General features: G+C 48.3%; 2 protein-coding genes across 3 annotated transcripts in view; one reads left to right on the top strand and one right to left on the bottom strand.

The window, feature by feature from the left end:
• The window catches only part of LOC119860031 (proton-coupled amino acid transporter 1-like), a 74,622-nt gene extending 54,260 nt beyond the window's left edge, over positions 1 to 20,362 (top strand). The window contains exons 10-11 of one of the 2 annotated variants that reach the window (XM_043491296.1): positions 1,050 to 1,143; positions 3,695 to 4,733. In XM_043491296.1, coding sequence (XP_043347231.1) covers positions 1,050 to 1,099 — 50 coding nt within the window. In that variant the 3' untranslated portion in view covers positions 1,100 to 1,143; positions 3,695 to 4,733. Of the gene's footprint in view, positions 1 to 1,049; positions 1,144 to 3,694; positions 4,734 to 20,333 lie in introns of those variants that run through there. The other variant, XM_043491298.1, reaches the window with a different exon arrangement.
• LOC119860032 (melatonin receptor type 1A-like) lies at positions 14,051 to 20,620 on the bottom strand. The gene is made up of 2 exons (XM_038413128.2): positions 20,321 to 20,620; positions 14,051 to 16,590 (listed from the first exon to the last, which is right to left on the bottom strand). The coding sequence occupies exons 1-2, from the start codon at positions 20,502 to 20,504 to the stop codon at positions 15,806 to 15,808; spliced, it is 969 nt and encodes a 322-aa protein (XP_038269056.1). The 5' UTR covers positions 20,505 to 20,620; the 3' UTR covers positions 14,051 to 15,805.
• Positions 20,621 to 23,187: the final 2,567 nt, after the last annotated feature.

Below are 23,187 nucleotides of genomic sequence, written 5' to 3'. Positions count from 1 at the left end.
TACCTTAAGCCATGGGTCCCGGCCCCAAAGGACTTGGCATGTAAATGATGAAATACCTGTCAGGTCCAGGATGTAGGTGGCAGGGTTCAGGACCAGGAGCTGAGGTCAGGAATTGAGTGTCGGTTATCAGGAATCAGGCCTGTTAAGGATCAGGGGACAGAAGTAGTTAGCACTTGGTGATCAGGGTGGAGCCCAATTGTACAGATGACTTCTCGTTCCTTCTGGCGTAAGTAGGCGGGGGAGAAGGCCAATCAAGACCTCTGGTGTTCCACCAATCATGGTCCAGGGTGGAGCCTTCTAGCTGATGCTATTAAGCTGTTTGGGTGGAGCATTGACCCTCAGGAACCTTGAGGGCCTGAGTTTTAGACACGTGGGTCATGACGATGACACAGGAAGGGAAAAACAAAAGAGAATGCAGCTGGCAGGGGAATAAGGACACGGAGATTGCAGGTGCAAAATAAAATGAACAAGTCTGACTGGTTCTAAAGTATCCCAGATTTGTGCAAATGGTTACTTCTTCCCTGACTAGGAAAGGAGAGGTCATGATGACTATACATCTGTATTATGGGAGAAGAGGTTTCAAAGCCACCAGGGGAAATAGCTGTCCAGCTCCCATGTATTTCTCATTGACCCAGACACCTGATTGCCATGAGCTTTGAAAATCGATGCCTACAACTCCTACCTCTCTCCTTCCTTCCCTCCTAGCATTTTCTAATAGGTTGCTTTTGAGAGAGACCGAAGCCAGCCTGTCTGCAGCGGGCGTGCAGACCTTGTGATCCATCAGTTCCAAGCACTGTATCGAAACATGTAGACTTCTACAGCATAGGAGAATTCACAGGACTTCATCTGCAAGAAATTATACTTCCTCTATGGGAGCTGGTCGGGAATGGATTATTGAACAGGTGCAGCTTGGGGCACCTGAGAGATGCAAATGGGAGCAACAGAAACTGCTAATTTTACTGGGCACTATGCTAACCAAATACTTTATTAAAATACCCCAGCACATTTGCCCTTATATGGCATGACCTTCCTTTTTATTCTCTTCCAAGGGACTTGTTATGCTGGGGAATTGCAAGCAAGGACAAGGACTATCATTTGATGTTGTGTCAGCGAGTGGTGAGCACCGAATGCTAAGTTGTGTTTCAGAGTAGCAGCCGTGTTAGTCTGTATTCGCAAAAAGAAAAGGAGTACTTGTGGCACCTTAGAGACTAACAAATTTATTAGAGCATAAGCTTTCGTGAGCTACAGCTCACTTCATCGGATGCATTTGGTGGAAAAAACAGAGGAGAGATTTATATATACACACACACACACACACACAGAGAACATGAAACAATGGGTTTATCATACACACTGTAAGGAGAGTGATCACTTAAGATAAGCCATCACCAACAGCAGGGGGGGGAAGGAGGAAAACCTTTCATGGTGACAAGCAGGTAGGCTAATTCCAGCAGTTAACAAGAATATCAGAGGAACAGTGGGGGGTGGGGTGGGAGGGAGAAATACCATGGGGAAATAGTTTTACTTTGTGTAATGACTCATCCATTCCCAGTCTCTATTCAAGCCTAAGTTAATTGTATCCAGTTTGCAAATTAATTCCAATTCAGCAGTCTCTCGTTGGAGTCTGTTTTTGAAGCTTTTTTGTTGAAGTATAGCCACTCTTAGGTCTGTGATCGAGTGACCAGAGAGATTGAAGTGTTCTCCAACTGGTTTTTGAATGTTATAATTCTTGACGTCTGATTTGTGTCCATTCATTCTTTTACGTAGAGACTGTCCAGTTTGGCCAATGTACATGGCAGAGGGGCATTGCTGGCACATGATGGCATATATCACATTGGTAGATGCACAGGTGAACGAGCCTCTGATAGTGTGGCTGATGTGATTAGGCCCTATGATGGTATCCCCTGAATAGATATGTGGACAGAGTTGGCAACGGGCTTTGTTGCAAGGATAGGTTCCTGGGTTAGTGGTTCTGTTGTGTGGTGTGTGGTTGCTGGTGAGTATTTGCTTCAGATTGGGGGGCTGTCTGTAAGCAAGGACTGGTCTGTCTCCCAAGATCTGAGAGAGCGATGGCTCGTCCTTCAGGATAGGTTGTAGATCCTTGATGATGCGTTGGAGGGGTTTTAGTTGGGGGCTGAAGGTGATGGCTAGTGGCGTTCTGTTGTTTTCTTTGTTGGGCCTGTCCTGTAGTAGGTGACTTCTGGGTACTCTTCTGGCTCTGTCAATCTGTTTCTTCACTTCAGCAGGTGGGTATTGTAGTTGTAGGAATGCATGATAGAGATCTTGTAGGTGTTTGTCTCTGTCTGAGGGGTTGGAGCAAATGCGGTTATATCGTAGCGCTTGGCTGTAGACAATGGATCGAGTGGTATGATCTGGATGAAAGCTAGAGGCATGTAGGTAGGAATAGCGGTCAGTAGGTTTCCGATATAGGGTGGTGTTTATGTGACCATCGCTTATTAGCACCGTAGTGTCCAGGAAGTGGATCTCTTGTGTGGACTGGTCCAGGCTGAGGTTGATGGTGGGATGGAAATTGTTGAAATCATGGTGGAATTCCTCAAGAGCTTCTTTTCCATGGGTCCAGATGATGAAGATGTCATCAATGTAGCGCAAGTAGAGTAGGGGCATTAGGGAACGAGAGCTGAGGAAGCGTTGTTCTAAGTCAGCCATAAAAATGTTGGCATACTGTGGGGCCATGCGGGTACCCATCGCAGTGCCGCTGATTTGAAGGTATACATTGTCACCAAATGTGAAATAGTTATGGGTCAGGACAAAGTCACAAAGTTCTGCCACCAGGTTAGCCGTGACAGTATCGGGGATACTGTTCCTGACGGCTTGTAGTCCATCTTTGTGTGGAATGTTGGTGTAGAGGGCTTCTACATCCATAGTGGCTAGGATGGTGTTTTTAGGAAGATCACCAATGGACTGTAGTTTCCTCAGGAAATCGGTGGTGTCTCGAAGATAGCTGGGAGTGCTGGTAACGAAGGGCCTGAGGAGGGAGTCTACATAGCCAGACAATCCTGCTGTCAGGGTGCCAATGCCTGAGATGATGGGGCGTCCAGGATTTCCAGGTTTATGGATCTTGGGTAGCAGATAGAATACCCCAGGTCCTGGCTCCAGGGGTGTGTCTGTGCGGATTTGTTCTTGTGCTTTTTCAGGGAGTTTCTTGAGCAAATGCTGTAGTTTCTTTTGGTAACTCTCAGTGGGATCAGAGGATAATGGCTTGTAGAAAGTGGTGTTGGAGAGCTGCCTAGTAGCCTCTTGTTCATACTCTGACCTATTCATGATGACGACAGCACCTCCTTTGTCAGCCTTTTTATTATGATGTCAGAGTTGTTTCTGAGGCTGTGGATGGCACTGTGTTCTGCATGGCTGAGGTTATGGGGTAAGCGATGCTGCTTTTCCACAATTTCAGCTCGTGCACGTCGGCGGAAGCAGTCTATGTAGAAATCCAGGCTGCTGTTTCGACCTTCAGGAGGAGTCCACCTAGAATCCTTCTTTTTGTAGTGTTGGCAGGAAGGTCTCTGTGGGTTAATATGTTGGTCAGAGGTGTGTTGGAAATATTCCTTGAGTCTGAGACGTCGAAAATAGGATTCTAGGTCACCACAGAACTGTATCATGTTCGTGGGGGTGGAGGGGCAAAAGGAGAGGCCCCGAGATAGGACAGATTCTTCCGCTGGGCTAAGAGTATAGTTGGAACACTGTTACCATAACTCTACAATGTCGTTTCCCAGTGTAGACAAGCACTCAGCCAAAAAGGAGGGAAGAGCAAAGGGTTCAACGGTCTGTGCTGGAAGGATAAGCTGCACAGTAAACCCAGTGAATTGATTTTGCACTTGTGTAGTACTTCGCCTTCCAAACATCAATGAACTAACATGCCAGTTAATTCATATATCCTCATTTTACAGGTGGGAAAACTGAGGCAGGGAGAAATTAAGTGATTTGCTCAAGGTCATGTAGGAAGCTGCAGCAGAGTTATCACTAGGCCTTAAATGTCCTGGCTCCTCCTTTTGTGCCTGCACCATAAAATGATTTTTCCTCTCTAGTAAATAGCCCAGCTTACTAGTATTTAGTTTTACATTTTCTGTTTCTACTGTAATAAGTTCTGACCATCACCTCACTTTATAACCTCCTTGTAAGAACAGTGACTAAAATGATGCCTTAATTCTGCATCTGTGTGGAAGACCTAGGTTTGTTCCTTTCGCTGTCTAGTGTTGGTCAAAATGTTTTCCTACAGGGACTGCAGGAGAGCCAGCTGTGTTCTATTAGCCTCCTGCATGATCAATATAATTGCTGCCTAAATGCTTGTTACAGAATCTTTACTGCTAGTCCCTGTGTGCAAAGCAGAAGCAAAAGTTTGATCTTCAATTAGCAGGTTAAGCATGTGGCTCCAATGCTTGTGACTTATCAATTGAAATTAATTTTCTCTTCCCATCAGTGAGGGAAGAGACCTGTGCGGATGCAAAACTCCTATCCGCATCCATCCGCCATCTGAAACAGTCCGCGGATATAAAGCAGATATCCGCAGATTTGCAGGGCTCTTAGTATGGGACAGATCAACCTTTCTACAGTACAGACAGGGCGTTTTCTTTCTAAACTGCAGATGGAACTACGGGTTTTCAGAAAATATCAATATAATCAGGAAAGGTCTGTAGATCCACTTCCTGTGGATCTGAGTCTGTCTGTGGCCACCTGGATGCATAGTTGTACCCGATCCACCCAACAGAGTGATATGGCTCACCGAGTAACTGATACACAACCTGTACTCTCTGATAGTTACTCATTTGGAAAGAACAGCAACAAGGTTGTAACTTGAATTAGCTTCAGGTACTGAAGAATAATTCATCATGATGATGATACTAATTCATGTTGCTGCTGTATGTCGTTATCAGGGCCATTTGGAAAATCGACTCTCAAGAAATGAGTCTCTCTGTTTGAAAGATGCTTGGCTTCCAAGCATAAGAAATCATCCATAATGGATGGAAGGCCTGAGCATTGGGAATGTATGACCCCAGGAACAGGATCCAAAGTGGCTCCAGCCTGGAAATTTAGAGCAGCTCAGGACCTTACTCCAGTTCTGAGAACCCATCCTGCCCTAACAACGGCTCCTGCATCAGTGGCCATCTCTGGTGGAAGGGGAAAAGGGGTAGACAAGAATGCAGCCTGGGAAACTGTGCTACAAAAGAGCTCTCCAAAGATACAACTGGCAAGTTTGGGCAACTAACTGCCTTTTGTGCCTTTTCCAAATCAATCCATTGTGGTGATGGCATCATTCCTGTGAATCCAGCAGCTGTTTGGGTAGTGGGAGAAGAGGGAACCTCCTTGCACTGCATTGAGTGAACCTGGCATTTGGAGGATAACCTCTTCAGGCAGCTGATGAAGTTCAGAGTGACCAACCCAAATCCATGAATCGAGCGGGGTCAGTTTTGCCTTTGGGGAATGGGGAGGGATAATCTCCAAGTTCAACAGAGTGAATTCTGCATTGTGAAGGACTTGAAACCTCCCCAGAGACTCTCCTGCACCCTGCCTGGCCCCGCTGCTGGTAGAAGCGCTCCAGCAGGGCTGTCTGACACCGTGTCCCCGTCAGCCAGCCCTGCCCCCTGCCAGACAGGAGCAGCAAATTTTGAATTTTTTTTGGCGCACAGCTGCAGCCCCGCTGTGTGCTAACTGGGCTGCTGGTTGAGAACCACTGGTATACAGTATGGCCATTGCTCTCACCAGTAGATTTCAATTACACGTCCTTCTCTCCCACTGCTTCATAGTTTGAGCATGCATTTAGTGAAGCAGGTGCTACCCTAGGCCGAGCCGGGTTCAGATTGACTGCAAATTAATACATCTCATTTTCTTCAAGGCCAACTTACCAGTACTAGAGCACTTCTAACTCTCTCTGATTTTACTAATTTAAGGGCCCTTTCATTTAAGTGCTGGGTGTCCACAGCATGCACTGAAGTCGCTCAGTTGAACTTGTTTCATTCTGTTTGTTACCGCTATGCGCTTTATTGAAAGTTTAAGGAGAGAGCTGATTTTTTTCCCCCATGCAATGGGTTGCCAACTTTCGAATCGCACAAATCTGAACACCCTTGCCCCGCCCCTTTTCCAAGGCCCCACCCCACTCATTCTCCTCCATCGCTCGCTCTCCCCCACTCGCTCATTTTCACCAGGTTGAGGAGGGTCCTTTTTGACCGTGTGTTCCGGTTGAAAACCAGACACCTGGCAACCCTTACACTAGTCACTGCAAATGTGCTGTGGGTCAAGGAAAAAAGCCAGGAGTCCATTACAAAATAAATAATTTATAATACAAGAGCCCACAAAATCTGTTCATTTAATTCACAATATTCCAGTTGCAGCTTCTTAAGAAATAAATCCCCCCACCTTGAGGTGAGAAGGCTTTTAATTGAAACCCTTAGCTAAAATCTAGCAGCTCTAGGTCGTAATCTAGGCTGAGCACCTAACTCAAATTAAGCTTCTGAAACTGGGATGGGCTCCCAGAACTGGAGCAAGGTCCTGAGTTGCGCTAAATTTCCAGGCTGGACCAAGTGGCTGAGCTGTCACATGCCAGGCTGGAGTGAATTCCCGACTATGTTAAAGGGCTGGAATAGACATCTGACTAAACTGAGCTCCCACACTGCAGTGAGGTATTCAGGGCTGGAATTCATTGTAATAGGTTTTAGGCAATCAGCCCCCTCCACATGACCCCAAAATGGAATTTCATGGCCAGCTGCAAACACAGGGGTCTCTTTCACCTCCAAAGGAAACTCCACTATTATGTTACCCCCATGATAGCAATTCCAAAGACTTCATTAGTTCAAGATCAGAGCATCTCGAAAGAGGAAACCGTCCCCGCAGTTGGGTTCTGCTTCACGATATCTCCCTGAGCTTCAATAAGGAATTTTATTACAGATCATAGTTGTTACCAATTTGATCCTTTCACAAACTGTCCCCTTGTGCCTTTGCCTTCTCTCCAATGGCTTGCAATGTCAGTTTTATTTCATGAGCTTTAAGTTTTTTAGAGACACCTACAAAATACACTCAGGCAATAGCTCCCATCATTGCTAGAGCATAGGTATTAAGGATTTTTTGTACACTATTGTACAATAATCTGCCAGATGCACTCCAGGTTGTAGTTTCTTTCTAAGCATCTGACATCAAACAGTGACTAAAGTCTGATCCAAGGTTGGAAATTTTGGTCTTATGTCTTCTCTTTTCAGCCATTTGAGAGTGGTAAAGTAGAGTTTTGTCGCAGCTTGACTTTTAATTCTTAGGAAGGTCAGACTTCTAATTGTGACATTACCTGTGAGGAGATGTGGCCTGCCTGTGGTTCGTGTCACTGCACCTCACAATTCAAGGTTGTGAGAGAGCCTGTTGGATATATTAATGGAACGCGTCTCGTTCTATCACCATCCCCAAGTGCAGGCATTATGTTTTAATTTGAATTTTCCAAAGCACTTCAGGCACTCTTGAACGTGGACTGTCATAAAAGGCTGGAAATTGATCCTCGCATTTTATTAACTATTATTTGCCATTTGGAATTCACAGGGCAGCCAGCCACTGCTGTTTGAAGTTGGCAAATGGCAATAAAACTCACTAAAACCCCATTTCTGGGGTGTTAGCATATTACCAATCACAAGGAGAGCCTTTTTTAAAGAGATCAACCAAGATCAGGTATTCTCTGTGGATGAGTGCTGACTCCTGCTCTCTCCTGAAGCAGGTGTGTGTGTCTCTTATGCTGCATACATGGGTGTGCACCTGTAGAACAATGCCTGTTAAATCCTGTCTGTCTCTACCTCTGCTCCTTGTCCTCCTCCCTAACACACTTAGTCCCTTTGATTTCCGTAGGTCTGTTCCCACAGTAAGCCTGTACTCAGTGTGAGAATTGCAGGATCTGGGTCTTATTTATAGGTGGCGCAGGTAAAGACACCCATAATTAGGGTTTCCTGGTACTTCCCATCATAAGCCCCTGTTTCCAGATGTTTATAACTTTGTCCAATTTTACCCACTGGGGCTGAAGTTTTCCATGCTGGGTGTTTGCCTCAGACTGATGTGTTCTGAAAATTTCAACCAAACCAGTTGTATTGATATTGGGTAAAAAATACATTCTGCCAGGTTAAAAAAAATATTCTTAACTGTCATGTTGAGAAGCCCTCGTGCCACTGCGCTTGAGAGCAGGGACTTGAAAATGGGCAGGTGTGTGTCACTGGGGTGTCAGGGAGGTGCCTTTTACTGTTCCCATAAGAAAACGCCCACATTCGGCCAAGTTATGAGCCTTTGCATAATCTCCTCACACATAGGCTCTGAAGGCTTGTTAAAGCTTCACAGCTAAAATCTCCAAACCTTCCACCAGCCCTGGGCCCGTTCCAGCCCCTGCACACTCTGACAGGGTGACTGAACTGTTCATGGGCCCTCCTCCCAGCGTGACGGCGCATGCTCCACCCCAGGATGCAGAGTTCCTTGCAATAGCTCCTCCTGGGCTGCTGTGTTACTGGGTACCTTGTCTCTCTGTGCTGGTGCCCAGGCAGGTAGTGGAAAAAGAGGAGACAGTGACTCAAATGCAGAGGGGTGGGGAAAGGGGACATAACGGCAGGAGCAGAAGGAGGCAGAAGATGGAATAGAGACAGGGAGTGAGGGGGGTGGGGACAGAAGCTGAGGATGTGGGCATGATATGAGAAGAGGGGGAAACATGGGCAGGAGATCAGGAAGGAGGCTGACAGGAGCAAAATGTAGTGAGAGGAGAGGAGGAAGGATACAAGCATAAGGGAACAGGGCAGAAGAATCTATTACTACTAGAGAACACTCCCACAGAACCTGGAGTGGAACCCATTATTGCGGAGCGCCTGCATTCCTTTCCTGTCTAGTAAATAGCTACATGTGTTTCTCCATCCTCTCTAGTAGCAGGTCAATATAGAAGATAACTTTCTACTGCTACCAATTACTCTGTTGGTTCAAGCACTGGTAGAGGACTATGCTGTGAATCTAAAGAGCCCAAGCTTGCAAATGACTCGGGGTGGGCTCCATGTGGTGAACATTTTGTTTTTTCCATGTGAAGTTTTTTTTAAAAAAAAATAGGAAATTACATCCAAAAACCGAATTAAAAGGGGATTAAGGTTGCAAAGCCAAACACTGAAAAGTTAGGAACCGTCAGAATTCAGGGTGCTTGTGTAACCTTCATTTTGCCCCCATATGCATATGCATTATCATACCGTCTGGAACGACATGATCATGCACTGGTTTTCCCTGCCGGACCCTGCCCCAGTCAGTGCTGCGGAGAGGCAGGCACCACCTGCATAGATTCCCTGGAGAACAGCTGCCCTTTCTCCCCCACATCCAGGCTATACAGAGGAGTGGTGCTGCAACTGGGCTAAGTCCCTCTGGGGCAGTTCCCAGCTCTGTTAACTCTCCACCTGATTGCAGCATGGAACTACAGGAGACTGTTCTCCTCAGTCTCCTTCCCCTTCGACCTCAAGCAGAGCCCCTTATGGGTGAGGTGCTGGGTTTGCTGCAGCCCCCCCCTTATTTCTCTGACTTTTGGCCTTTGCTGGATTTGACCCTGCCTGTTCCCGGTGCCTGTCGCGCGGACCCTTCCTTCCTCAGGCTGGCATGAAGGTGGGGAAAGAGAGAGGGCAGCTGCACCAGAATGATGCTAATGCACGAGGCCTGTGGGCCCCGGTTGTAAGCGTGTGACGTGCCCACGGAAGCCCACAGAATGCCCTGGGGCGCTTGGCCGCTGTCCCTGAGTGTGGAGTACCCAGGGGCAGCCAGGAATGAGGGTCTAGGGGGCTCAGATCCACATTTGTCTTCTTCAGAAACACACGTGCTGCTTAATGTCTTTTCCCAGTGCATTCTGGGTCACGGAGGATGGCGGGGACAGGTGTCTCCCGCTCTCTGAGTGCAGCCTGGGAGGGAGAAGCTGCCCTGTGGAACTCGTGCTGGGTAGGGCAGATGATTTCAAGCCCCTGAGAGAGCTCCCTCCACTGAAAACATGGAGCAGGGCTTCCCAGTCTGCTTTCTTCTACCCCTCTGGGGCACAGGATTTGCAGCTAGGTGTCTGAGCAGACTCAGGGCAGAGCGCCATCCCACCCCTTGCTGGAGCTGTATGGGAGAGCACCAGGTGGAGGAGTTTGCCAGCACCACCCTTTGAACTGGAAGATCCCAGGCAGCAAGTGAACCAGGTAGGAAGTGGGGCCTCTGGGGGATGCTTTTGGCCCATGGGGGAGGGCTCTTCTGCCCAGCAGGGGGTTTGTAGTTCACAGAGAGTCCTTCTTGCTCAGTGGTGGGTCTTGGTGTTCAGGGGTTGAGGAAGGGGATTGAATAGTCTTTTCTCAGGGGGCTTTCCATGGTCTAGTGGGTTGAGAAAGCAGCTTCAGGAGGCAGGCAAGGAGCTGCGATGGGGGTTAGCTCAGACTGGATCTCCTTTGCTGTTTGGGGGAATTGCTGCTTTTTGGGGGGTGGACCAGAAGTGGGTTTATGTGTGTGCATGTGGGGTGGAACTGCAGCTGGGCTTCTGTGGTCAGTAACGAACGGTTTTACGCTGTGGGTTGTAAATGGTTGTATTGTGTGGGATCAGCTGGGATTTCGCTTGGTGTGTGTTGGAGGCACAGCTGTTTTGCTGGTCAGCAATTTAGGCCTTTGCTCAGAAATGATTTCATGTGTGGGTGGGGCGGGTGTTAAGTGCTTTTTATTTGGGGGGAGTTCATGGGAAGGTGTCCAGAGTGATTTGGTGGGGAAGGTTATATGTGATAGTTTGGGGGAATGATATTTGTGAAGGTGACAGAAATGACTATGCGGGTATGTTAGAAATGTTTTTTAATTTGGTGGAGTCACAACTGATTCATTGTGTGGGGGGGTTCCACTATTGTTTGTTTCTTTGGTCAGAAATGATATTGTTTGGTGGAGTCTGAACTGATTTTGTGCCCGAGTGTGAGGTCACTATTCATTCTCTCTGACAGGGAGAGAGCACCTGGGCATTAATATAATCCAAACAAGAAATGCTGGGTAAAAATAAAATTAATTAAGCGAGTCTGTTTTGCTTTTTAACTGCATGTTGTGTGAGCAACTATGTTTGAGCATCAGAGGTCTCTGTCACAGTGGGATACAATCCCCATCTCTTGCTTTGGACTCCAGCCACCAATGGGAGTAATGGAGAAAGATAAGAGGATGATCTGTGACACTGGCATAGATCTAGAGGCCGCTATTCTTTCAAGAGCTAGGACAAAGTGCCTGGAGTTGGGTTCTCAGCCTGTGAATCATGTGAGATGCAGAGGACCAGTGGTAGGACAGCCGGTTTCTTCTCCGGTGACAGATTTTGGTATCTGAGTCCAGCAGCACCAGCGGGATTAACCAGGAAGGATCTAGCATCAAGACATGATGATGACTCAAATTGATTTTATATCATAAATCCCTCTTTGATTTACGTAAACAGCTAAAATACCAACCAGACTCCAGGGCAGTGACTGGGATTCTGGACAACTCACCTGATCCTCAATAAAGTGCTTTTCTGAATCTGTCACTAGCCTTGCTGTGATCAAATCACTCCCTGTAACATTAGTTCACCCATAGGTGCTGGAAGTAGGAGTGTGGGGGATGCTGCCACACCCCCTGGCCTGAAGTGGTTTCCATCATATACAGGGTTTACCGTTTGGTTCAATAGCTCTCAGCACCTCCACGATACAAATTATTCCAGTGCCCCTGAGTTCACCTGCTCAATTTCTTATTTCTATCCTGACCACCAGGAGGCACACCACATGGCAGCATCTCCAGCATCTGGTAATCAGGCCAGATCAACACGGCTCTCGGTTGTGGCATCATAGATTGTGCTGCTAGCAACTCATTCAGGAATTTGGCTTTAGCAGTGGATTGACAGCAGGTTTCAGCAGCTGCTGATCAAACCATCCAAAGCTACGGTGAAAGTTCCCCAACCATTCCTCGCAACGCCCAGAGTCCAGTGGCCTTGCAGAATGTGCGTCTTCTATTTAAACACGTGGCTGGGGCATGTGGAAGCGAAGGGCCTTTCTTAGAGAAAAGCACTGATGCAATGATTGGGTCTGTGTATGTTAAATGTGAGGACAGGGCAGGCTGTTCATTGCTCCATTATTGATGGGATTTTTACACTTCAGACAGAATCCATTAGAAACTGTCTCTTCAGTGCTGGTGTAAGTGAAAATAAAAAGTTACTGGAGACAGGGGGGCAAACTTATCCCTGGTGTAACACCACGGGAGCTGATAGCGTTTCTTCAACCCAGTTAGAATAAGATGTAAACCTGGTGGCCTGAGTGACTGGGAATCATTAGAGAGCCCATAATGCTCTTTGGTTTGTCCTAGCTGGCTCAATATCTGGAATTATATTTTGGCTGCAGATTCCTTGGCCACAGTAGTCTCTTGTATCTCATACCCCACATCTCTGGGTAGCGATGCTGCACACTGTTACAGGTGGCTGCGTTACCGTGACAGGAGAAGTGATCCCTATGCATCATTCATGCATCAGTTTTTAAAGTGCTTTGGGATCCTCCCAGCTGAAAGGGTCGCAATGAATAAAAGATTAGCATTGTTCATTCTCCTTTTGGCTTGTTTGAGCCTTCCCATCAAGGTCTGAGGAACCGTGGCACAAAGCATTCAAAGCCAGCTGAAATAAAGGGCACAAACATTGTTATTTTTAGCACAAATTAGAGGTTTCTGTGCTAAATGGAAGGCACAATAATCTCCAGGAGCTCGGTCAAACCAGTGTCCCCACCAAGAAATGAATGGCTGTGTCCATGTGGGAATCTGTCGCACAGGGTAACGTTTCTATTGCACCCAGATGTTTCTAATGGAGCTGATTAGAAATAGTCAGAGAAAAGGGTATTTTTCAGAGGGGGGGGTTGTGGGAAATTTGGTGTGTTTATTTTCCTTTGGTCAAAAACTCAAAACCTGTAGAGTTTTGGTTTTCAACCAAGATCTTTTTGCATTTTTGATGATATGTCAAAATTTTCTATGGAAAGCAGAGACTTCTGTGAAAGCATGAATGTTCTGTCAACACCCCAATGCTCTGTCAAAACAGCTGGGATGGAAAACTCTTGGCCAGACCTGGAGCAGATGCTGACACTGCTGCTGTTTGTTTGTTTCCTTGCGTGTGCATGGCCTCTGAGTTCTGTAGTAAGGTGCACAGCAGTGAGGCTATAGTTCAAGTGCTGATGCACAACCAGACCAGGGAATTATTGCACTGTGGGGTTTTTGGTGGCATGCACTAATAGTGGCTTAAGGGTGGCAGGGACTTATTTATTTTTGGCAATGGTACGGTGGATATTTAGTGTCCCAAAGAGATTCCCCGCCAGTTCATCATAATGTTATGGTGGCATAGAGCAATTCTGGAGTCTGTGCGACTTAAATCTTTTACATCTTTCTTATTGCCTTTCTGGTGCTGTTGCAACAAATTCTATAACCACAATTCAGGAAACATCATTTTTATTTGGGGGCAGGGAGAGCAAATGGGAGATTTCATACCTGTTGTAAGACTAGTTATCCCTTTGCTCTTTCCGAGCAATGGATGAAGTGCTGGAGAATCAGATCTGACTGAATCTACAGTAAAGCTTTTTCACTTGGGTATTTGTGTTCTTTTTTGAACCCAGGTGAAAATAAACTCATTAAACCAATGACTGCATCTGGGGAAAAAACATTGTTTTTTTTTCTCTTTCATGCCTATCAAGGAAGACAAGATGTTTTTAATCAAGGTAGAGGTGTGTACATACACACAGACAGAAATGCTTTTGTTGCATTGAAAGTTGCATTGAAAGTGAATGGGACTTACACTTATAAGTAATTTAGGCTCATTTGAAAATCCCATCCATAATACATTACAGACATACTCACACTTGTAAACTTGCATTTAAAACAGTGATACTCAGACCTCAGTGGTTCAGGAGTCAAATTGGTGATCAACATTACCCAAAAGAGCCATGGTCATGTGAATTCATTATTTCATTTACTATACAGTCATATTTAAACAGTGTGATTGAAAATATTTCATTTATATATATATAATATTATTCTCACAGCAAAATGACTGACCAAGTAGTAGTATTTTATAAACTACAATTGGTTAATAACATAGTAGAAGCCTCCTGATTGGTTAATAATTAAATCACACAATGCTTTAATAGCATGTACTGCAAAGAGCCTCAGGAAACCCATTAAAGAGCCACTTGCGGCTCATGAGTCTCAGTCTGAGTATCGCTGATTTAAAACGTATTTTCATGTCTTCCTTGATGGCCGTGCCCAAAAGCAGATTTATGCTTTACATGCCGGGGTAACCAGAGCAGAAGATCTCCAGGGATCAAAGGAAAATCGCATGCAAAATTTGTTCTGTGGTGCCACACCCCATTGCAAGCTGGAACTTGTTACATATGCAAATAAGATAAGTGGATAATTTCCTTACTGCTGGTCAGACTTGTTGAAAACCTAACCATCTTGACTCTGTCTTCCTTATTCCCTTCTCCTCAGTCCCACAATCTGTTAAATTCAAGCCCAGTGAACTGTTGCCATTTGGGGCCACTGGGGACCAAGGCCCAGATCCTCCACTGAAATCAATGGAAGTTAGAATCCTAAATATCTTAAGGATCTGGGCCGAATTCCGTTTCCTCTAGTCCAAAATATCTCTTGAATTAAACACCAAACAAGAGAAAAATTGGCTTCCCTAAGCTCCTCTCAGCATGGGAAATAGTATTCACACTTGTGCTCTAAATATCTTGTCAAGTGCCTCCAGGTCTGGTCTCATTTAAAGGTAATATGCTCTCTTTGAGCCGCTGGCATTTGCAAAGGACTTGTCGTCATTGTGGATTATCTTCTGACTTAGATTTAGCCTCATTGTGGTGGTTTCCTTTTCCCATTGTGATGGTTTTTCATCAGAGGAGCAGTCAAGTTGCACTGATTGTCTTGTTCTGAAGTGGATTCAGTTTTCTGGTGATGGGTTTTCCTTCCTGAAGGGTTCACCCTTGGCTCCAAAAAGAGAAGGGAAAGAGTTCACCACCTCAGCTCATTCAAGGGAATCGCATGACTTACCAAACGCTACCATTTTTGTGTATATTCACGTAAGGTGGGGCTTTCAGAAGCACCTGTCTCCTTTGGGAGCTTCTGGAAAATCCCACCATTCAACAAAAATATTGAATTCCCTTTGGCTGAGTTTGCACCCCTTTCTGCTTTCACTCTGGGGTAACCTTGTGGCCAGTGCAAGTTTGCTGGCAGGGGTATTAGCAAGAACAGCAAATAGTCAGTGAATACTGGAGAATACTTAGGAAAGACATATCCCAAGTCATAGAGGTGAGTGTTCACACAGAAAATTTCAGTGTTGGGATTTACGCTCATCCAATCGTGGAACAATAACTCTTCTATGGGTCCAAATGAAACCAGTTGAATTTTGGGTGTCCAACACTCAGCTAGCTGTTCACAAACATTCTTGAGATACACAGAATTAGTTGGCGAATAATGGAGAAGTTAGAGAAAATGGTGAAATGTTTGTGGATAGTTCACTGAATAAATTTACTAGGAATCACTTGGCTCTAGCTGTTTCCAGCATACCTATTCGACTGAGGCTGGGGAGACTATGCCAGGGCAAGTAAGCAAGGAGGGGCTGTTTTCAAACCTCATTGCATTCCAAAGAGGATCCTATGTTGCAGAACAGGGTGGGCTGCATTGTTCTTGTTGCAGACAACTTATATGGAGCTGTGTCCTCTGCTGACTTCTTGCTGTTTTGGCTGCACTCTTTGCACTTCACTTAAAAGTGGAGCAGAGGATCAGTATGAATATGGTAAAACCTCCTCACTTCTGGCTCAGCGCATGGGTGTTAATCTCCATCAGTCCTGTAAGCTAGTTGCAACGCAGTCAGTATGATTCTCTTGTACTCTTTCCTAAAGTTCTGGTTCATCACCCCATAAACCACAGCGTTCAGACAGCTGTTGAAGTAGGCCATGAAGTAGCTGGCCGTGAAGAGCCACTCGGGTATCAAGGAACCCAGTGTGGGCTTGACCGCCACCACGAAGCCGATGAAGTTTAACGGTGCCCAGCACACAGCAAAGAGCACAAAGACCATGAACATGGTCAGGAAGTTCCAAAAATCATGGGACTTGATTTTGGGCTGCGTGTCCGGCTTCACCCTGCGCCGCACCTGGATGACCAGCAGCCAGATCCGCAGGTAGCAGTAGCTGACAATGGTGATGGGTAGGAAGAAATGGATGACCACCACGGAGATGGTGTACAGGGCGCTGACGGACTGGGCAAAAGTGCAGGAGTACACTCGCGGGTCATACTGCAGGGACTCCACGAAGAAGTTTGGCATGATGGCCAGCAAGGTGAGTGCCCAAACCAGCCCCACGTAGCACACGGTGTTGGTGCCCGAGAAAAGCATGTCGTACTTCAGGCTGTGGCAGATGTAGCAGTAGCGGTTAATGGCAATGCCAGTGATGTTGAAGATGGAGCCAATAACGCTGATGCCCATCAGAAAGCCGCTGGCCTGGCAGTGGAGGTACCCCATCACCCAGCCATCCTGGACAATAGCCATCAGGACCAGGGGATAAGGGTAAAAAGCCACTAGTAAGTCTGCAATGGCCAAGCTCACCACAAAGGCATTGCCTGGGGAAGGTAACACAAAAAAACAGTTAGAACCTATGGTCGGAATGCAGCAGCAACAGCCAGGAAAACGCCTTCTCCTTGCTAAACAAATCAGTTTCCTGCACCTACTCCAAATTACACCTGCTTGCCGTACTGTCTTTTTACTTCTCTTTGCATGGCAGCGATGGCTCTGGGAGCTGGATTCTGTTCTGGCTCGTGCATCATCTACAGAGTAGCTTAACTTACTATCACTTTAACTACCACGACTGCTTCCTTTCATCCTTTCATCCTCGTACCCCCATCCCTGTTTGTCTGTTTATCCCTTTGTTGCATCTTGTCACAATCCTAGATTTTTAGCTCCCTGGGGCAGACGCTGTCTGTTTTATTCATTTTATACGGGGCCTTGATTGCCTTTAGGTGCTACCACAATTTAAATAACATTGACCATCCATCTAATATATTGTCCTCATATGCCCTTGGGAGGCAGGGCAGTGCTATTAGTACAGATGGGGAGCTGAGGTATAGATGAGCTAATGGCTAGGTATTTTTTTCTAAAGTGAAACCCACTTTTGAAAATTGGGCTGTGAGTGACTTGCCCAAAATTGCACAGAATGTCGGTGGCAGAGCCAGGCATCGAACCTGGGGCCCCCGTGGTTTATCCCGTGTCCCAGCATTCGGACTTCACTGCAGGGGAAAGCCGAAAGGCAGGAGGGGCTGGGAGAGCAGAGAAATAATTTTGATAGGTCTGTGTGTGCACCTGCATGTCCCGTACTGGGGAGCACCTAACTGCTGCTTCATTTATGCTACCTAGACTGTCGCTGCCAAACCAAATTGGAAGTCAGTGGCTAGGGGGATCAAACCATGGCCCTAATCACTGGGTTACAGAATCTCCTGAGCTGCACTTCTATCACTTGGACAAGGAAAGCTAAATGAGTGCTTTGCAGTTCATTGGTCCACAATAGTGTGCTTACTCTCTGCTGGGCTGATTTGGGAATTAAAGCCCCAAAGGGGATAATGCTGCCCACAGCTATCTGTGCCTCCTCTTCCACAAGAGGACTCCTGAGCCACCGGCAGTGTCTTTTCACGCAGGGGTCTTTCTTCTTCCTCACCGTGACAGGAGAGAGGTGGGGTTTTTCCTCTCTTTGGAGCAGCTCTAGGGAAATGGCACACTGGGTGGGCTAGAGAATTGGGTGGTAGGTGAAAAGCATAGCCCAGCTGCATGGAAAGTGCAGGACACCATCCAGATGGAACTATGTGATGGAAGAGGCAGAGAGCTTGCAACACGGGCTTTTGTGCCAACATCCTCCCTATGCGGAGCGAATTCCTGCCTGCAATAAACCAAATTCCCACTACGAGAGGCCCTGTCACAGGTCATTCTCCCCTCTTCCCCATCCATCCCCTCCCACACTTCCCCCTCCATACCTTATTCTGAACCCATCCTGACCCCTATACTGCTTGCAATAAAAGAAAAGAGCAGGCGAGGGGTTTAAATCACTGCTCTCTCTGGCGACAATGCAGTTGAGACATGTTCTGCTGGGTGGCACTTGCAGCCAAAGGCAAAGCAAAAATAACCACTCAGTGTAATGCAATGGGCCCATTCAAGCTGGCTGCACTAAAAGTTGCCCTCGCCATGGCTCCGCTCCAGCAGGGACATGGAATTGGCCACTCCATGCATGGGGGGTTAGTTATACTCAGGTGCTTGGGATGGGCTCTGGATTTTGACACTGGGGAACATGTTAAAGTCAGTCCCACTGTGATGACAGATTTGGTTCTGGCTTTGTGCTTTTCAACGTCCATTTACATTTCTCGGCTCTGTAGGATCAGATTGATCCTGGCGTTGGATTGCACCAGTCGCACCCGGGCTACCCCTAGCCACTGACTTCCAATTTGGTTCGGCAGCGACAGTCTAGGTAGCATAAATGAAACAGCGGTTAGGCGCTCCCCAGTACGGGACATGCAGGTACACACACAGACCTATCAAAATTATTTCTTTGCTCTCCCAGCCCCTCCTGCCTTTTGGCTTTCCCCTGCAGTGAAGTCCGAATGCTGGGATGCAGGGGATCAAACCCCAAACACAGCCTGGAACTCAACCCTGGCCATCATGGACCGACCTCTGGCAGGCCTGAGAGCCCTCCCCGCTTGTATACCTAGCCATGCCAATGAAATCCAGTTGTATCGGAGCATAGCACTGCTACTGCTCCCATTGCAAAGACTGTGATGTCCTAAGGATTCCATTGTCACTGCACGGCGAGGGAGAGAACCCATTCAAAGATAAGGAGGTTACAACTAGAAATGTAGAGGTGTCTAGCAATTATGGACGCCTGAGTTCCATTCCTGGTTTTGTCTTTTAGACCTGAGCTTTCAAAGGTATGCTGACTTTGGGTCACTCAATTCTTCAGGAGAAAGACAGCCTGCTTTGAAGAGGCATGGGATTTGCCTGGCTCCCACTGAAGTCACATGGGATTCTTGGACGCTCAGCATCACTGAAAATCAGGTCAAATTTGTCTCCACTTAGACACCCAAAGCTGGTGGACACCCGTGACAATATAAGCCTCCAGCTTTCTGCCTCAGTTTTCCCCCTTAAAATAATTTCCTAGTGGTGCTGAGAGTCAGATATAGTGTAAAATGCTTCAGGATCCAATGCTGCCGAAGGACAAAGTGTTGTTACGTGAAGTGACGGATGGGCTTTTCCAGAGATGCAGGCTAATTATTACGGACCAAGACCTTGGCTTGTAACCTGGGTTTATTATAGGCAAGGGAAGATGGAAAACTTTCTACCTATGTGGGGCTTGTAAGCAGAGTGTGAGGTCAGCAAAATTCTCCACTTCATTGCAGCAGAAACAACCTAACCTGGAGAGTTACTGGTAACTTTCTTAGTGCATAAAGATGGACAAAAACCAAAACACCCTGATTTATTAAATGCCAGCTAAAGTGTAGCTGCTTCCAGAATCAGGTGGTGCAAATGGAAAATAGCTGTTTTCCCCTGCGTAAAGGCTGGAACAATTCTTACCATTCATTTTGTGTCCTATTCTACCCATGCACTTACAAAATCATCCGCGAGGCTAGGAGGGGGGAAGCTTTAGGTCCTCCAAACCCCTTAATTAAGCTAAGAATCTAAATCCCACAAGGAACTTGACCAGAATTCCCTCAGAGAGGGTGCTGATGAGCATTGAAGCCAGCTGGTGGAATCTGGGTCAAGATTTTCAGAAGTGATGAGTGATTTGGGATGTTTCAGTTTTTGGGGCACCCCAGCTGAGACTCCTTAAAAAGGGCTTTCAGAAAGCACTGAGTACCTACCCTCTGAAAAATTGGGCCCTTTTTTAGGGTGTCCCAAGTTGAGCAGTCAAAATCACTAGTCCCTTGGCTGAGATTGTAAATCAATGGGTGCAATGTATCTCAGGCATGGAAGTCGGGGTCAGTATGGACAACGGGATTTCCCCTCTATTCTTTAATAACCTATTTTACTAGCCTTTACAACACCAGGCTCTCTGCAACTACTAGAAATTTGCCTTGAATCCCGGCTGTGCTGGGTGGGAGAAGTTTACACACACAGACGGATGGACAGACAGACAGACACACAAGGACGGACACACAGACACAAAGGTGGATTCTGCTAGCACTGGTGTGTCACTGCACTAGCAGGGCAGGAGGCTGGCTTACTGCTCCTGAGCCCTGCGGGGAGCGGTCGGAGACAGAGCTGCTCCTGGGGAGCCTGGAGAGCGAAGCCCCCCCGTCCCAGCAAGGCCATTACCTGCTTTTCTCAGGTTCTTGTTCTTGAAGACCGAGATGATCACCAGAAGGTTGCCCAGGATGTCCACAGCGATGGTGACGATGAGGATGACAGCCAGCGTGATCACCACCCAGGTGGGGTAGAGACCATCCTCCCTTCCCAAGCCAGCAGACAGGTTCTTCAGCAGAGAACCTTCCTCCTCCATCCTCGGTCATCTAACCTGCCTCCCAGGGCTCAGCAAAGTCCTCAACCAGTCAGGACTAGCCGGTTCTAGTGGCCCTGAGCCAAGAGGTCAGGGCTCAAGGAAGGCCAGAGTCAGTGCTCCTCTCAAAGCACCAGGAGAGGCGCATGGGTCCCTCCCCGAGAAGTTCCTTGGAAGTTTGGCTCGCTCCCCCGCTCCGGCGTGGCAGGGTCTCGCCTTTGTCCCTGTCCGCAGGCCCTGCGGGGAGGTGGGATTCCCCGGCCGATCACCGCTTCGGGCACCCCCCGGGAGCTAAGGGTTGCGCACACGCGTCTCTCCGACCGGCGCGGTGGCTGCTCCGCGGGGCGCCCTCTCCAAAGCCCCGTTCCTGGGGGGTGGACGGGGGCCGCTCCCCACACGGGTCAAGTGGTCTCTGTGGCGCTGGTTGGGGAAGTCCCCCTCCCGCGGGCAGCGCTAGAAGCCGGGGGAGGGAGCAGGCGAGCTCCCGGCTCAGCGCAGCCAGCCCCTTGCCGGGGACGCTCCCTTCCCAGTGCCGCGCTCTGGGTGCCAAGCGCCGGGCTCCGGGCACCTCTCCAGCCCCGTTGATGCTCTTCCCACCTCCTTCATCCCGTCGGCTCCATTCAGCCCAGTCCCTGGGCTCCCTCGGCAGCCGGCGCTCCGCGCTCTCCCGTGCGCCCTTCGGGAAAAGTTCCCCTTGGCGGGGAGAAACTTTGCCGCCTGCGGCAGAACCGGACACCCCGGCGGAGCCGTGCGCCAGGCTGCCCGTGCGCCACGCGTCCCCCGGGGCCCCGGCGGGCTGAGCCCTGCCGCTGCCCTGCGCCTTCCAGTCCCCCTGTCGCCTGCTTGGTCACGGTCTCCTCTTTGCCCTGGGCCCCTCTCCCGGCTGCGGCTCTGGGCCAGGAGAGCCCCGTGTCCCCCCCAGTCCCTCGGAAGCAGCTTCCCAGCTGCAGCCTCCGCACCGCGCCCGTCTCCTTCGCGCATTTATAGGCAAACCGGCCCTTGGTGCGCGGCTCGCTCCTGCCCAGGGGCTGTTAACTCCTCCCTGCCCGGGGCAGAGAGCAGCGGCGCATTGAACGCCCGCGGCTGCTCGGACCAGCGTTATCCAAGCTCTGGATGCGCGCAGGTGGGGAACGGGTCCGTGTGGTGCGAGGGGAAGGCAAGGAGCCCTGCAGGCAGCTGGTCACAGTCACTCAACCCCTTACAGCGAGGCTAGCTGTGCCCCCGGTCCGAGCCGGTACAATGAGCCCACTAGCAAAGGAGTCACCGTGAACAATGTCTGAAGTGGGACCTCAATTCTGCCTCTGTTTTGGCCAGTTGGTAATGGCCCCAGCATTGTGGCCTTGGTCGCTGTGGGAAGCCTTGCTCCAGGTATTCCCAATGTGTTCTCCCACAAGTTTCTCTCTCTCTCTGTGCTCTTGCAGCCAGGGGGAGGCCACCCAGGGCAAACCTCACAGAGCAAAGTGCCAGAGCAGCACCCAGGAGCAGCGTGCCAGTGTTCTCCATCCTACAGATGCCAGGCGGGGACCCCTGGAGAAGACAGTGTGGTCATGGCATGCTGCTGCTCTGAGCGGGGGTGGTCAGCTGTATGAGCCACTTTCCACTGGGTCTCAGGGCTCGTCTACAGGGGGAAGCTCAGGAAAGTTAGGGGAAACTAACCCAAGGTGCGAGGTCAATGCATCTTTGTTAACCCCCTCCCCCCACCGCAGTGGTGTGCTGTCTGCCTATGCAACACATGGCCCAGGACCGGCTGTGCCTGCAGGATGATTCCCTCCAGCCCCCAGGCGTGTGCCTGGAGGATGCCATTTTCTAAGACAACATGACCTGGCATGCAGCGTAAGTGCAAGGTTTCGCCTCGTGGAGGAGGCCATTTTGCATGCAAGTGTAGCAATTGCATGCCTGGTGAAACACCTCATGGATCGCCATTGCCCCCCAGTGCAGATGCTTTCAGGAGTGAAGTGGCCTTCGCTCACTGGAGAGTTAAGTTACAGTGAACTGAAAACATCCACCCAGGGTTTAAGGGGCCTTAATTCATGTGCATTGCCTTCACATCAGTAGTTAATTTGCCTCCACTTTCCTGAGTGTCCCCTCCCTATGTCGGTTTGGCCTCTGTGCTCTTCCAGCAGGAGTAACTCTCAGAAGGGGTGAGGAGAGGCGTTACCTTCTGTCCTTCACTAGGCACAAAGCGCTGAGTGTTAGTTTGAGGGCAGCGGGTTTTAGTTTGAGTGACAGACTTTGCCATCCAGGGCTCAGTTTTCATAGAATCATAGGACTGGAAGGGACCTCAAGAGGTCTAGTCCAGTCCCCTGCACTCATGGCAGGACTAAGGATTACCTAGACCATCCCTGACAGGTGTTTGTCCAACCTGCTCTTAAAAATCTCCAATGATGGAGATTCCACAACCTCCCGAGGACAGTTAGGAAGTTTGCTGCAATTTAAGCCCATTGCTTTTTGTCCTATCCTGAGAGGTTAACAAGAACAATTTACCTCCCTCCTCCTTGTAACAACCTTTTATATATTTGAAAACTGTTATCATGTCCCCTCTCCGTCTTCTCTTCTCCAGATTAAACAAACCACATTTTTTCAATCTTCCCTCACAGGTCATGTTTTCTAGACTTTTAATCATTTTTGTTGCTCTTCTCTGGACTTTCTCCAATTTGTCCACATCTTTTCTGAAATGTGGCGCCCA

The sequence above is a fragment of the Dermochelys coriacea genome, chromosome 8 (genome assembly GCF_009764565.3).
Source record: "Dermochelys coriacea isolate rDerCor1 chromosome 8, rDerCor1.pri.v4, whole genome shotgun sequence".
Lineage (NCBI taxonomy): Eukaryota > Metazoa > Chordata > Testudines > Dermochelyidae > Dermochelys > Dermochelys coriacea.
Note: the sequence above shows the minus strand (reverse complement) of the source record. Positions and strands in the feature narration are given on the sequence as shown.

Bases quoted from the DNA above. Each gene is read 5' to 3' on its own strand.
- LOC119860032 (XM_038413128.2), bottom strand. From the start codon at position 20,504: ATGGAGGAGGAAGGTTCTCTGCTGAAGAACCTGTCTGCTGGCTTGGGA. The intron at 16,591-20,320 runs GTAATGGCCTTG...TACCTTCCCCAG, and splicing joins CAAGAACCTGAGAAAAGCAG to GCAATGCCTTTGTGGTGAGC.